At 40.3% G+C, this 16,678-nt stretch overlaps 1 protein-coding gene across 21 annotated transcripts in view; it reads left to right on the top strand.

The window, feature by feature from the left end:
• LOC121300694 (receptor-type tyrosine-protein phosphatase S-like) overlaps nucleotides 1-16,678 on the top strand; it is a 139,987-nt gene that overhangs the window by 121,050 nt on the left and 2,259 nt on the right. For all 21 annotated transcript variants that reach the window (XM_041229381.1, XM_041229370.1, XM_041229375.1 and 18 more), the window contains 10 exons: nucleotides 4,035-4,132; nucleotides 6,717-6,840; nucleotides 8,399-8,574; nucleotides 9,692-9,811; nucleotides 10,855-11,009; nucleotides 11,197-11,482; nucleotides 12,414-12,592; nucleotides 12,692-12,818; nucleotides 13,939-14,064; nucleotides 16,499-16,653. In XM_041229381.1, coding sequence (XP_041085315.1) covers nucleotides 4,035-4,132; nucleotides 6,717-6,840; nucleotides 8,399-8,574; nucleotides 9,692-9,811; nucleotides 10,855-11,009; nucleotides 11,197-11,482; nucleotides 12,414-12,592; nucleotides 12,692-12,818; nucleotides 13,939-14,064; nucleotides 16,499-16,653 — 1,546 coding nt within the window. The remainder of the gene's footprint in view (nucleotides 1-4,034; nucleotides 4,133-6,716; nucleotides 6,841-8,398; nucleotides 8,575-9,691; nucleotides 9,812-10,854; nucleotides 11,010-11,196; nucleotides 11,483-12,413; nucleotides 12,593-12,691; nucleotides 12,819-13,938; nucleotides 14,065-16,498; nucleotides 16,654-16,678) is intronic.

Genomic DNA, 16,678 nt, shown 5'->3' with positions numbered 1-16,678 from the left:
TTATTTAAGACCGAATGAAAATGCTGATAGTTGTGACGTTTTTATTGCACAGCATACAGTGAAAAATAATTGGCTCAAACTTCAATATAGACCAATCTACTGCTGGACTTCAGAGATTACAGAAAAGTGAGAGCCGGGAGACCAAGAAATCTTTTTTTAATTAATTTCTCAGTAACTTAATTAGGATGAGCTGAAGACACCAAACTTCAGATTACTGTAAATCTCCTCCGTGGTAAACAGATCTGTAATTTAAAAAAAAAAAAACCTTAAGTGGAGATTTTCAGAGTGTTAGTCTGTTAAACACAACACAGAGAATCGTCTCTGAAAGGCTTTTACTCAGAAATACACCAACATTAATAAGCAAACTTAGATTGCATGCCGAGAATGAGCAACAACCAAGCTGGGGCTTCTTACAGGAGAGATTGATACACAGATACAGACAGATGGGAGCCCATAATACTAAGCAATGAAAATCAAGCCATTGGATCAACGTTTACCATAGTATCACAGTTATCTTACCGAATGTATTGCTTTAAACTTATAAAAATCACCAAGATGTGATGACTAAACAGAAAAGCATACACAACGTGAATCTAAGCAAGAAGCAGAATGCACTAGCTACGACAGCTCTGACAACTGCTTTTTAAGGTGGTATTGATGGATTAACCCTTTGCTGCACCGTGTCCAATATGTAATATATCGGTGCCAAAAATATAACCAGTATTACCTACAATACTGCCTTAAATCCCCTTGCTATTGACCCCAGTGCAGGTACAGTAAAGATCTATTGTTCAAATCCATTCTGATCAATGAGGTTTCCTTCAGATGAGAACTAGTTACTGCTGTTTGCTTTCTACTATTGCAGTTCAATGACCACCCTTGGGTTGCTAATCACTTGTGGCTTCGCTAACGATGTGTTGCTACTAAATGAACTGGTTTTCCCTTCGCTCATTAATCTAACTGCCCAGCTAATTAGTCTATAGATGACATCATGGTTTCTTAAAAATGTATTCACTTCAATTATCGGGTTGAGTGTTCCCCTTCATTTTCCATGCTTGTCATTATTGTGCTGTCGTGAGAGTCGGTTTCAAATGACTATGTACAGTATATGTTGGAAATGTGCAAGGAATTGCAGTTAAAACATATGGAGGGTATTAAGCATTTGTGAAGTGGAGTGAGAGGGTTACATTATGAAAGGTTAAGCGATTGGTTTAAAGAAAGTATAGTTTTTAGTTCGTTAATTCAGTGAAGTAAAATAATCTGAGTGAAAGGCATAATTGAGTACCAAATAAGATGTGTTCTCTGCCAAAAGTACTTAAAATATTAATCTTAAAAGTTGCTTGAATGACATTGAGTTGCAGTATAAGGTCATGTCAGAGTTTTCAAAAACAATTCAAAAGTTTCCTTTAAAGGAAAGGTTTCAAAATGTTTTGCACGTATCTTGCATATACTGTATAAAGTATATTTGTATACCTGCAGCAACCACACAAGAAGAATAACTGTTAAATATACCTGTAAAGTGACAGCACAATATCAGACAGTACTGTGAAATCAAGTGGAACTGTATTAATGCAATGGTGGGATTCAAGAATGTTGGAAATGCAATGCCCTTGTAATGTTGTCTGTGTATTCTTCCAGTTTATAGTTGGTATTTTCAGAATATAAACTGCCTTTGTTTTTGCAGTTAAACTCAACACCTGAGATCAGTTTTGAACATCATAGTAAGATGCCCAGGCCTGGTGTTTGCGGATTGGTCAGCTCCAGTGACTTTTCAGCTTAATTAGAGGGCTGGCAGTGGTCACAAGACCAACAAAAAATGTTGTTTTAGCGCATCCAGAGAATAATCAATTAATTGTATATATCTCTGAGAAATAGAATAATAACGTAGAATAGTTTGACGTAGATGTTACCACGCAGTGACCTTCCATTCACTCATTTTTAATTTGACTGAATCTGCTGGTTGCTGTAGATGTCTTGTATTCAAGTGGCTTTGTCACAAGTTTGTGTTTATTATGCACAATTGTAAGCTGTGACAATCTTTTGATTGTGTCATTTTAGCATCAGTGGGGTTCCCTGTTGTTTAAATAAAAGGAGCAGCAAAGCCTAATTGACTGAAAATATCACAGAAACATTGCAGCATGATGTACAGTACAGCAAAGAGGCAATGGTTCTCCTTGTTTTTTTTCAAGAAGGAGAAAAGGCATACCAACGCCAAACTCAGCATTCATATAGAACCCTAGTATAGTCCACAGGATTCACCTGTCTCGCGTATCTAAAGTACCCCACTGTTATTGCATTTCTTTGGTTTCAGTTCGAAGTGGGGCTGGAGTCTTACAGTCGGCGGGGGTGGGGGGGGTAATACCTAAACGTGCTTCTGAATTTGATTAAGTAAAAGCTGTAGTCTCTGCATCTCTCAAACCCTTGATGGGAAAGGTGCTTTCCTCCTTGTCAGTTGTTCTGCAACAGCCTGAGGAAGTATTGTTGGGAGTCGCAGAATAAAGCAACCTTCATAGGAGACACAGCGTTTGGAAAGTTGGCCGATTTTCGCTTTCAGGTCAGTTCTCAAGCGCTTAAACCTTTCGACAATCAAGTTCCGGCTAACTGCGGTCTGGTTTACTCAGAAAGGGATCGCTTCTGTCTATTGGAGGTTCTGAAGAAATCCCACCAGCCTCTCTGATTGTGTTCCACATATAGTCAAGCAGATTTGGTAAAGTGCATTGTGGGTGCTCAACCTTTTCAAAAAAGAAAATAACGAAAGTGGGGCGGGGGGAGGAACTGATGATGTCATGCTTGCTTTGCCATATGTGTGCTCAAGTCGTCTGTCTGAAATGAACCACTTAAATCACGCCATTGCACTGCCTTCGGATCACCAGCAGGGCTCGAAATTAGCTAGTGATGTTTGCAGGGGTTGGTAAAGACTGTTCATATTTAAAAAGGGATTGATGATTTTAATAGATGAGATTACCGATCCTGCTAGAGTCTTAAAGGTCCAAATTTAAACTAATACACAAGGACACGGTTAATCAAGTTTCTTTGTTTTTTAACAATGGCATTCTGTACTGTGTTACTCTCTGCAGGAATTAAGAGCGCACCCAACTGTTAATATAAAAGTTTTAGTGTAAAAAGAATGGCGTTCATTTTCAGACTTGAGTAGATAACATTTAGGGGGTTAGATGAATAAAATGTTTGACTTGCTCTGTAAAAGTTGATAGATGCAGTTAAAAGCTAGATAGAAAGAGGGCTTTGACAAAAATAATAACTTCTAATAATAAAGAGTATTATGTTCTTTTTAGTGCTGATGCTGGGAGGTTTTTTTGCAAGCATTTTTAATCCGTTAAGGCACCAGCATTAAAGCAAGTGCTGTTAGAGAAGGCATTGCAATCCTCATTTTCAGTTCTATAGATTCCTCCCAAGGCTAATGGTCACGTATTGTATGTTAGCTTATACTTGAAATTACCCTGCATCGAATTCTAAAAAGCCCTACTTGTGTTCTTTTATTTCTTTCACTTTGGGCAAGGTCCTCCTAAGTTCAGTAGATTTTTTTATTATTTTTTTTTTTTTTTTTTAATATATTTAATATATTTTGCCTCGTGTGCACCTCGCTGAATCAAAAATAAAAAATTGCAACTTAAAACTAAGTCAAGTAGACAAACTTTTCCGTCTGTGTTCTCATCAGTGTGATAAATAGACAGTACTTTATATTGGTTCTATAAGGGATCACCTCTGCAGACAAAACCATGATTGTAGCATTACTGCAATGTTTCTAATGGTCATTTCGAGCCCTGAGCTATTCCTAACATCCTAACATCACTCATAAACCTCACTGTATGTATATGCTTATATATATATATATATATATATATATATATATATATATATATATATATATATATATACACATACATATATACACACAGACCTTCCGTTTCAGGCTGTCTTTGTCTGTCTGTGTTCCCTGTGTTTTTGTGACCTGAGGACCATCCTCCTGATGGTATCTCTCTTTTCTTTCTCTTGTTCTGTCCTTCCTGCGGCAGGCATGCTCAATCATCCTCCGATCCCCATCGCCGACCTGGCGGAACACACAGAGTGCTTGAAGGCGAACGACAACCTGAAGCTGTCCCAGGAGTACGAGGTAGGAACGGCGCGGCTCGGGCAGCCATTCACTCAGCACAGCAACGCCGACTGACAGGGCGTCAGGACCTGCCGTCCCCTTTAAAAACCGTGACATAGTGTCAATACATTCAGATAGCAGTTCGTCAGTTGATTTTCAGATAAATTAGGCGTGAGGAGATTGAAAGAACTGACTTTATTTAGCCTGTTTGGGGGAGGGGGGGGGGGCATTTGATTTTAAATCTTAAAGGGAGCTGGCCTTAGGCAGAAGCCAGGAGCAAAGGACACAGGTGGAAAGAGACAGACTTAGGACAGAGGATCAAAGACCACAGAGAGTGGTGATGGTGTGGAATGGGTTACCAAGCCATGTCGTTGATGCTGAAACACTGGCATCCTTAAACACCGGACTTTAAAATGAACCAGCTACTAGGACACTGACTGGCACTGAAGGGGTTGAGGTTGGGATTGGGGTTGGGGTTGGCCCTCTCTCGTTCATGTTCTTATGCTCCACAGTTTTCAGTTTAATAGTCCAATTAATCAATTAAATGGAACGGAAGATGTCATAGAGTTTATATTGGTAAACAAATGGGTTTCTACTCATTTTGATTTAAAAAAAACTAAAATCCTCACTTCACAAAGTGTCGTCGATTTCCCACTTCTTGCTGTTTACTTCATACAATATAAACATCGAGTTACAGCCATCAATATTCTGTGTAGCTGTTTACCTTCAAAATATGCTTGAACTGTTTCATTTTCTACTCCTAATAGGTATTGAATAAACAATGGGGAAAAGTGTGGTATTCATTTCCTTTCAGTACAGTTCAGTGCAATTTTGTCTGATGATGCGCTAAAGTTGAAAAATCCAGAAATCCCTAAGCGTGACGTTTTCAATTACAAACCTGCAGGAACTGCTAAAGACGACTGCCAGAACCACCTTGGCAATTTATATGTGCAGCGTCTATATGTATATGCTGGCAGATTCAACTTAGTCAGATTTCCAGATCTATTGTTATAAATGAGCAAGCTTCCGATAGTCAAACGGCCCTGCTGAATCAGCCCTCATTACCATAATGTAATATCTGACGTTCCCTCAGCCCTGACTCTTAGAAAGAATGTAATAAAGGTGCTCTAATGAAATGGATGTGTGGAGAGATTGCAGGGATTGAGCGCAGGCATGAGTATGAGAACGTTATTAATGCGCAATTATTTGGAAACCCACTACAAGAAGTCCAGAAGAAGCATGTTTAAATGTTCTATCCAGTGGAGATATAGTCAGAAGGTATTAACCCTGTTCAAGGGAGTTTTTTGCTGGGGGAATTTTTTTAAGAAAATGCACAAACTTTTTTTTAATAGTCATAGGTCATTCACATGATATCAGATCACCATCAAACCTCAATTTAAAAGCTTAGAACTTGAAGAATATTATTTTTAAATTGTTTACAGAATTCAGAACATGGTAAAATGTAAAAAAAAAAAAAAAAAAATTAAAGGTACAGAATTGGCAAAAAAAAGTAAAAAAAAAAAATGTCCCCAATAACAATGCATCCTCCTATTATCCCATTTCGGTGTTTTAGGTCCCAAAACATGGTGCTGCTGATAAAGGAGTATCCCCACAAAAAGATGCAGTAGTTTACTAAGCAATTACTAAGAAAGGTCTAATTTTGTGCAGATTTGCCAAAACAGCGTCATTTAACAGAACAAAACAAATTTAAGTTGAAATGCAAAGCAGAGTTACACTTTTGAAGCTTAGAAAGTGATCAAAATGCACTCTAACTTCACCTACTGTTTGCACTTATGGAAGAATAATACAGCGCCTTGCATTTTTTTGTAGAGATGCCTGCTGCAGAGCTATTACATGTCAATGAAAAAAAAAAAAAAAAGAAATGGATATGTGCTGATAAGAGAGCTTCACATATACACATATATAGGCATGTCGTACAAGTTGCTTTGTGGTACTCGTAAGAAGGTATGGGCTGTTCCGGGAAGGACAGACTCTGGCAACGGGCATGTTTTTAATGGAAGTCGCTCAGCACCTTGTTGCAAAATGAAGCTAATTAACTTGTTTTCCCAGCTGGGAAAGCTCAGCAGAGCTGCAAGGCTAAATCACGGGGATTGGCTGACAGCCACATGCCTCTGACTCCCGTCCTTCCTCCAGTCAGAGAACACTAGCCCTGGCTGCTCCCCTATTCCTGCACCCAGGAACCGGCTACAACCTCCACCCTCAGGGGCTAGGTCACTGCAGACACCCGCTAGTTTGAAGCAGTTGGAAGATGACTGTTCAGATTAAGCAGTTTGGTTTTTTTGCTTTCTTCTGTGGTTCCGATGTATTGAGCCTTCACTTCAAAACGCTCAGCCGGATTTGTAAAGGTAGAGGAAGTCTGAAGTAAGAAATATTTGGAAGAAAAACACAGAGATGTTTTTTTTTAAGATTTAATATTCCCTTTGACATGATTTCAGAGTTTGGTTACGGTAGCGTTATTCAGAATATAGTCTGGTCTGGATTATCGAGAGTCTACTGTATATTGCACCGCTCTAGATGTTTAACGGCAGGCGTTTGTCAGTAACTTCATTTAGAAGCATGTCTGCTTGTTTGTTTGCCTCCACAGTCCATCGACCCGGGGCAGCAGTTCACCTGGGAGCACTCTAACCTGGAAGTGAACAAACCCAAGAACCGCTACGCCAACGTCATCGCGTACGATCACTCGCGGGTCATCCTGTCGCCCATCGAGGGTGAGTCGTGAAGTGTTAGGTTTAACCTGTCCCTTAACAGACTGAATGGGCTGTTTTTGGCCTTACCAAGTTCTTCAATGGAAGTATAGCATTGGCACAACAATAGCAATGCTGTGGCTCTACACTGGAAACACAAAGACAGAGGCACTGGTTGGTACTAGTGGTAGAATGCTACCATGCTCAGTATACACTGATAAACCCTTGCAGAATCATGCCATCTGTGCCAGTGCACTGGTCAATCTCTTGTAAAGTGGCACAGTATGGATAGGAAAAGGACAAAAGGCATGCACAAATTCATCATCTCCAAAATTTCCATTTTACAGTTTGATTTTAGTGGTAATTCAGTGGTAATTTCCTCTAAGTTCAAATAGGTATGACAAAAAGAAAGAAAGAATGCATTACACACCATTATGTTTTTCTACAATTGCTTTTTCACACCTTCAGGTTAATGTTTTTACAGATTTGCCTGTTATAGTTTTCTATGGTCTTCAAAGTATCATTGCTAGAACTGTTTGAAAATACAACTTTAAGGGCACACACTGTATTTCATTGCAGGACAGTCTTACAAAGCAGGGTGTATAGGGAAGGTCCAGGTAAATTATTCAGTATAGTATGTGAAAAGGGGGTGTTAAAGGTTAAGATGCCTAGCTACATGTATAATCCCTTAAAGTTTCTAAGGTTCCAGCAATGATACCTGGAGTTAGATTTATATTCAGTGTGGTGCAGGATAAAAAAAATGAGGATGGAAATTTCAGCCCCTTCATAAATTATTTCTGAATCCCAGACTTGGTGGGAAGAGGTTGCATTTATTCTGATTTATACAGCAGGAAAAAAAAAAAAAATAGGAAAGATATCGCGAAGAGCAGGCCATTAGCAAGCTCCCAGACTGATTTAGAGCATCTCTGATGAGCTGTAGGCTTTTCCAGGATCATTTCAGATAAGTCCTTCTCATATGTATATATATATATATATATATATATATATATATATATATATATATATATATATATATATATATATATAGATGTGTGTGTGTGTGATATATTGTATATCACACACACACACACATGTATGCATAGCTGTCTTTCAAAGGAATGCAGGGGTTTAGCAAAACATTGGTAATCCCTACAATGTGTTGTTACGAGAGGGATTCATTTGTAATGCAAAATGCCAAACATGTGCTCTGCAAATAGTTAATTGGCCCCACTTGCAGGTTCTCTCATATTCAAGATCAATTCCTAATGTTTTTACTAAGAACCGTCTCAATGGTTTTATGAGCCATTCAGGAGAACAAACATCAATGCAGGAATGTGAATTGGTAATCATGGAGGAAAGATCAATCCGGGACACTTTTAAACACCTTGCAGACTTGTCACATTGTATCAGGATTGGCCTTGCACCTTTTAAAGCACTCTTCAGTGACACCCATCATGTTCTCATTTATGAAACCCACAACCCATAAGAAACCTAATGAATTGAAAATAAAGAGGTAAAGCGTATGGCCTCCTAACCACACGGGGGCGGTGTCCTTAACTGCCTTCCTCTTGCTTTCCGGCAGGCATCACCGGGAGTGATTACATCAACTCCAACTACATTGATGGGTACCGCAAGCAGAACGCCTACATCGCCACCCAGGGGCCTCTGCCAGAGACCTTTGGGGACTTCTGGAGGATGCTGTGGGAGCAGCGGGCGGCCACTGTGGTCATGATGACTAAGCTGGAGGAGAAGTCACGGGTGAGAGGAAAGAGGCGAGAGGGGCGGGGATTGAGGCCGTCACGATCACATGACTGGGAGGAGAGATGGAGAGGAAGTTACAGAGCAGGCAGCCACTGTGCTCCATCCGACTCAACTAGAGGATAAATCAGTGCCTGGTTGAAATATTACCACTGGGGCCACATTATTAAAAAATAAAGACAAGGAAATCGAATGCAGAAAAACAGCTCTGGCTGTAAATAAAGCAAACAAATAGAAACGCATTAAGGCAACCTGAGCCCATTGTCACGCTTGTCCGGGGCTCAAACTAGACCCTCGGAATGTGTGGGAATGCCCGCTGAGCGTTTCAGTAATCTCATTTTATGGTAACTAGAAAAGATCTCGCTACAGATCTCATTTCTGCAAGTCATTAATGCCTGGAGGAGCAGCTGAAGCTAAGCCCGTCATGGAAAGTACTGTCATCTGGAACATCTTCCTCAGCTTATCTAATGTACTCTTATCCCCTCCTGTCAAAGATACTGCTCCTAGGGAAAAAAATGCAGTTACTCATTATAATTCCCTTATTTAGTTTTTGCAAATGTAAGAGTTGTGCTATACTTGCTTCTGCAAATTACTGTATTGCCCACGGCACATTTACCTCTCCCAGAAGCCATAATAGTAGTACAGTATTTCATGCTGGATTTCTGTGGCCAAAAGTTTTGTATCACCTAGAATTTTAGGATTGAGACATTAAAAAAAACCTATTATGAACATAATTTAGATATTTTATTTAACAATATGTAATCAAAGAAACTACAAAATGAAACACAAAAGTCTACTGGAAGCCATAATAGTAATACAGTAGTATTACGTTAGATTTCAAAAATGTCACATTTTTCCATTCGTTCAGTGTAAGCAAAACTACAAAGCGTTATGTAATTCAGTATGTGGATGTAAAATTATTCAGTAGTCTTTATGAAGCAAAATTAGTTAATTCTATAGGGTATAACTGTAAACAACACTTGCTTAGATGCAAGGAATACTTTCTTTGAGTTAAAAGCGTATTTACATATATTCAACTTTTTTTTTTTTTTAAACCTGAGGCAAGATGGAAAAGTGGGACCGATATTAATTTAACTTGACCTTCTCTTTCTTACAGATCAAATGTGACCAGTACTGGCCTGGTCGAGGCACAGAAACCTATGGGATGACCCAGGTGACGCTCCTAGACACCATTGAACTTGCCACCTTCTGCGTCCGTACATTCTCCCTGCACAAGGTAAATACAAACCACCCCGAGGTTTGGGACTCCTCTATTTCCACTCATTTGGAGCTCATTGTAAAACCTGAAATGGATCAAGCTTCAACTGAACAGGGTTCTTCATCCCATCCATGCGGTCTGCATGCATCAAGTTCTCTGCAGTGTAATCGGAAGGAGCCGCTGAACAGCTTTAGCAGAGTGGTGCATTTTAATGTCCTCTTGAAACACTTGACGACCTTGAGAGCAATCCAATCTCTTCAGCCACTCTAATCATCACGACACGGAAGCCAGCTCAAAGAGGCTAATAAATTCTGTTTTCTTAAGAGGCGCTTGCATCAAATTAACTTTTTCTTTGTACTCAATCTACCACCATGACCTCCTGCCAAAGAAAGGCACTTAGCTAAATAATTGGAAGAAATGTTTGGGCACATAATAGGGGTACCTGCATCTCCTGTCCAGTGATATTAAAAACAACAGAGCTTTCAGACAGGCCTTAACAATTCTGAACACGTTCAAGTTCTCTCCAGAATAGCCGACGTTTTAACTTCTAATCGCAGTTCGAGGTGCCAGTTCATCAGGCAATGCAATCTTCTTAATGGCTGAGTTTGCAAAGTGGATGGGGTTGTCTGCGTAATGTTGTGCAAGTTGAGCTTTGCCATGGTTTTAATGTTTTAAATTGACGCCTTGCTTTTGTTTTGTCTGCTCGTTGAAGCGTTTAATCAACCTGTTTCTCACTGTGACCGTGTCTGACGTGGAACGCTTGGGTTTTGTATCTGCCCGTTTCATACACTGCAGTACAATACAGTATATGTAGAATTGCTGATAACCACCACACCATCTAAAAGTGGTCCTTTATATACTGGAAATAAACTGGATGGGTAGGACCACTTTACTACAACTTTTGTAACCATGAAGATGTATTCTGCAATATACCCAGTGGTGAGCCATGACCTGTGCAGTTTATAACACAGGCAGTAAGCAAGCTGCATTGACCACAACAGACCAGATCTTCACCTTCGATACATGTGATATAAAAAATTTCATTTTTCCCGGTGTTCCAGAATGGCTCCAGTGAGAAAAGGGAAGTACGGCAGTTCCAGTTCACAGCCTGGCCGGATCACGGCGTTCCCGAGTATCCCACCCCATTCTTGGCGTTCCTGCGTCGAGTGAAAACCTGCAACCCCCCAGACGCTGGGCCAATCATCGTCCACTGCAGGTGAGAGCAAAAAAAGTATTCCCAATGAAACACGAGCGTTGCGGTGGCAATGAGGAGAACAGTTGACTGGGTAAAGCTGTAACAGCCTGTGGGATTATTCAGTAGATCGTTACTTACCTGGGGCTGACCATGTGCTAGCCTGGGCCTTTCTCCCAGCATGCCTCATGCTGTACGGTTTCTCCCGCAGCGCTGGGGTGGGGCGCACTGGCTGCTTCATCGTCATCGATGCCATGCTGGAGCGGATCAAGCACGAGAAGACGGTGGACATCTACGGTCACGTGACCCTGATGAGGTCACAGCGGAACTACATGGTGCAGACGGAGGACCAGTACAGCTTCATTCACGACTCCCTCCTGGAAGCAGTGGCTTGTGGGAACACAGAGGTGGCGGCTCGGAGCCTCTACACCTACATCCAGAAGCTGTCTCAGATCGAGACTGGGGAGCATGTCACCGGCATGGAGCTGGAATTCAAGGTGGGGGCATTCCAACTTGGTTTTCTTGCTATTTCATTTCTTAATTGTTTAATATCATATTGGTGTAGTATTCTCCTGTATTGCTTTTCTTCTGTTTAGATAATTGCTGTTAGGCTTACAACCTTTTTCCAGCTGGATCTGTGATGTACGGTGGTTTTGATTCCCATTTACTGTCACAGTTGCAGAGAGGGCAGAAATGATAGTTGCACACTCCCGGTGGCCATGTCTAACACAGTCTTACTTCAGAAATGCATCTTGACATCAGTTTGTAAACCTGGTACATAATGGACTTAGCAGAATGTTTTTGCATTGTCGAATTCAACTGGCAAAAGAAGCTGGAAGAAATATTTTCAAAGAGATTGTAATTTTTTTAAAAACCTGTTAAGCTTGACCCAGATAATCATTCTCAGTAAGAAACCTTACAGGCACAAATTGCTGAAGTAATGAGAGCTGATAGTTTGAGAAAATGCCTCCTTGTGAAAAATCTGAGTTGCTGATCTGAGGGCTATCTAGAAATGCGGTTCATTTAATAGAATGACTATCCTCAAGTGTGAAGAATTTCAGCCAGAGAACTGAAAAAATACAAGAAAGATAATATACTGCTTGCTCATCCATGTATAAGAGCCACAGTCAAGGGACAATTTATTCACACAACTGACCTAAAAACTGCATTTTTATTTGGATCTTTTGTACAAGATCCCCTTCAGCAGATTTGAGTCAACGTTACAGTTCTTTCTTTGTGTGTTTTGATACGGGAGTCGATAAATGACCCAAGCCGTGAAAGCAATGATATCAAAACAATACCCACAGTAATGTCGAAAAAAGACGTTTTACGGAGACGAGCAGCGACAGTTTTGAAACAAATCCAGCATGGGTTCTTTCCAGCACATCAATGCCTTATTTATTGATCTTTCTCCTGTATCCACTGCAGCGCCTTGCCAATTCGAAAGCCCACACGTCTAGGTTCATAAGTGCCAACCTTCCCTGCAACAAATTCAAGAACCGCCTGGTCAACATCATGCCGTACGAGACGACCAGGGTGTGCCTACAACCAATCCGAGGGGTGGAGGGCTCGGACTACATCAACGCCAGCTTCATCGACGGCTACAGGTAACCACACACCCCACACCCCCCCAGTCGAAATGGTATAGTCTTATATTTCAGCAGCCTGAAATATAACCTAATTTTATTTCCTGTCCTTTTTCACAGGCAACAAAAAGCCTACATTGCCACGCAAGGACCCTTGGCAGAAACGACAGAGGACTTCTGGAGGATGTTGTGGGAAAATAACTCCACCATCGTGGTGATGCTGACTAAACTACGAGAAATGGGGAGGGTGAGACACGTTTTCAAGCTTTTTATCCCTGTTTTGTCATTTCTTTTGCTGGATCACTTTGGCTGCTTGACATGAAATCTTGTCATTTTTAAAGCAAGTCTCAAGATGCTAAAGATGCTTTTAGAGGGCATCTACCATAGGATAATGACCACTCTTAAGATGATGCACAAGGTTTATTACATTCCATAAAGAACCACTTAAACTATTCTAAGCTGCTGATTGAAAAGGAAATCGTAAAATACCGTCGTTGCGGTGTTTCAAGCCTAAACCAAGTCCAAATTTTTTTCTTTATTTTTTTTTTTTTATATATTTTAGCAAACGTACTGTACAAAATCAATGATCAAAACGTAAAGTAATCCAATCACACTTTAAAGGCATAATACAATATCTGAATGTCCTATTTCAGAGTCCAGTATACTGGACGTTATACAACATCGAGGTTCGGTAACTCAGTAAGGAAATGAAATGAGGCCCTTACTCTTGTGGCTCGGAAATGACAAAAAAACGCTTCTCCTTTAAATGATAGAATGTCATTTCCTTGCTGAGGAAAGCAAGCCACAGAGGGCACTTCTGCCTCTGTAATCATTTAAATTTCAGTTCACAAAGCAGGAATGGTTTCTCTGTGGCACTCTGCACAGGCTGAGGAACTGCTCGGGGGGTCGTGGGGTCATGCACAGTTATTAATGCAACCCGCTGTTGCCATGGAAGCCAGAAGATGAGAATTAATGATTAATTTCAATGTCCCAGTGTCGACAGCTAAGTGAGAGAGAGCAGGGTAGGAAGTAATGCAGGAGAGGCCGAACAAGCAAAAGTCATCTAAAGTTTCAGTGACCATAGGTTTTACCATGGCTGTTTGCAATGTCAAATTTGTTTTTTGTTTTTTTTTTCTATTAAGTAAACATCTATTTACAAAACCTACCCTTGAATTCAGTTTTAATCTGATAAAAGCAAAGCAGCACCATAATTTATATTGAATCCATATTCAGTAGATTTTAAATGTGTCATTCTGTTAATTTCATTATTATTATTATTATTATTATTATTATTATTATATTATTATTATTATTATTATTATTATTTATTTTTATACCAATTTTCTTTTATTTCTCTGTGCCCGCAGGAAAAGTGCCACCAGTACTGGCCAGCAGAGCGCTCTGCCCGGTACCAGTACTTCGTGGTGGATCCAATGGCTGAATACAACATGCCCCAGTATATCCTGAGGGAGTTCAAGGTCACCGATGCCAGGGTGAGTTCAGGCCTTCATAAACACAACCCAATCCGAGCCTCACTGTGGCCTGCAATGTGTCCGGTTCAATACATCTCTTTCAGGAGCTTAAGACTGTTTTCTGTGTTCCTTCCACAAAATGTTAAAAGAACCATTTTTTGCCTCTGTTAGGAAACTGTTTTTATAAGTGTAAACATTTAAGTATGTACATTTAAAATATGGCTGTTTTGTGTCAATGGTGACTTTTGTTTCATAACTAATTTAATTACAATGCAGACGACAGTCGCCTCTCTCTCGCTCTCCCTATCTCTCTTCGTCTCCTGTGTTCTTGGCAACGGTGGTTGCCATGGAGACACTTTAATGACATCATCACAGCCGCCCCTCACCGTACCCACATACTGTGCATCAGTTTTAACGGCTTTTGGTGGCTCTTTTTTTTTTTTTTTTTTTCAATATACAGTGTACAGTTCCCCTGGGTCTCCAAGCCTTGCATTAAACCCCTCAGCCCACTGCTTTCCCAATCCCCACTGGGGGACTTACAGAAGAGCGCTCATTGAAATAGCTGCTCTATCTCCAGGCTGGCTCACAGCAGATAAGCCCCTCAGATCTGCGCTGGCTACGAGGTGACCCACTGGGCTCTTACTCAGTTCCATAGTAGAGTCATCGGGAGTACTTGTTAAATGATCAAGTTGTCAGGAGACTTTCTTAAGGAATTTAAAAAAATAATAGTAATTATAATCCCAAGTTGTTAGAATTGAACGTGAGTGTGAGTTCTAATCATTTTTAAGCGTAGCTGTTGGAAACCGTTAACTCAGTATTGCCCAGCTGTGATACCAAAGCCAGTTACTTTATATCGCTCGGTTGGTGTAGAAGTAGCTGATGCCAAGATACGGTATTCATTCTGGTTGCAATGAAACCCTCCACGTTGTGTCAATGAAGAGACTAACAAGAGCTTTCATAGATTTTGGACACCAGCTGCTCGCTACGTTTTGCTTTAAAAGCAGCGTGGGATGCTTGCACATGAACAGTGCTTGTAGAAATAGATGATACAGTTGTTGTTATAGACCGCTAATGGTTGGCTATCTAGGCAAATGCGTAATCTACTATATTTAATTGTCACAAATCCAATATATATATATATATATATATATATATATACACACACACACACACACACACACACACACACACACACACACACACACTCTTAATAAACTTGTTACACATATTGTACATAAGTAGCCAGTTAAATATATTGGACATAATAAGTTTAGCATATTAGCAGTTTAGCCGTCAATTAAATAAACAAATAAATAACACAGCTGTCTAATGATTTGTCTCAAACCGCCAATTTAAATCACAAGCAGTATTTCAATTTCCATTTATATTAAACACACGCACTCTGATAGAATGCTTTGTACGATGTGCAAGATTTCTGATACTAGGTTAAGAACAGACTTGTATTGTCAGTTTCTCAAGTCTTTTGCACTGAAACTTTTTGCTTTTGTTCTTGTTTTGCTTCGCTGGTACAAGTAGGCATGTATGCATGGGCTTGTCTGCCTCCTCATTTGAATCCAGTTTGTTTTATCGATTTTGTTGAAGATTATTCAATTTGCCACTGTCTCGGAAAAAAGATTTTTTTTCATGCTTTCTGCCCTATTGATTGCTCCTCTTTTACTCACTCACTTAAAGTATCTGAGTGGAGTGCAGGTTAATCAACACGCCGGAAACGCACAAAAATAAAACACATGTCTTCGTGAGTCACCTGTTACATTATACAGAAATAAAAGGACTACACGCTACGCAGACTTAACTATCCAGTGGGATTCTAAATAGCACAACTTGAGACTTTTTAAAAGGCGCAGTGACCTATAACCTTTTAACATAGCTGTTTGCATATATTTCTATCCATATCTTCTTCAAAAAAATATCGAGTAAAACTTCTAAGAAATACTTTGACAAGGTTGTCAGCTTATTAGTTTGTGTTGGTGTAGGGTGTCGTTTATCAGTGGTTATCAATAAAGAATGATTCCTTATTGAACCTTAACAAGGTGACTGTAATTTGACTCCAAAGCACAAAGCTGTGTCAGGCAGGTTTCAAGCAGGAACCTTGTGGCCCTAGGGCTACCTTTGGGACCAGCTTTCTGCAGCGATAGACCACTAAACCATAGAGAAGTGTGTTAAACAAAAAGAAAAGGCTGGGGGGTGCTTTATTGTAAAACTGAGCATGGTGCAGGGTTAATACTTTATATTGTAATCTGATAACAAGGTAGGAGAACATTTGTTCTTCTGTGATTGCCCATGCTTTTCCAGCAGGTAACCGCCGATCATTTTAGTACCTGATTTCAACAAGGTAGTTGCCAGCGCGTGATGTAATATTGTCCTTTTGAAACTGCTTCAAATGGAATTGCTAAAAGCGGACCTGTTCACAGAGCCCCCCTTCTTGTCTCTCCAGGATGGGCAGTCTCGAACAGTACGGCAGTTCCAGTTTACAGACTGGCCCGAGCAGGGTGTGCCAAAATCAGGAGAGGGCTTCATCGACTTCATCGGCCAGGTGCACAAAACCAAGGAGCAGTTTGGACAGGATGGGCCTATCTCTGTGCACTGCAGGTACAGAGGAGCACAGGAGAGAGCT

This window comes from Polyodon spathula, chromosome 26 (genome assembly GCF_017654505.1).
Source record: "Polyodon spathula isolate WHYD16114869_AA chromosome 26, ASM1765450v1, whole genome shotgun sequence".
Lineage (NCBI taxonomy): Eukaryota > Metazoa > Chordata > Actinopteri > Acipenseriformes > Polyodontidae > Polyodon > Polyodon spathula.
The sequence above is the reverse complement of the archived record's forward strand: the minus strand, read 5'-3'. Positions and strand labels throughout refer to the sequence as shown.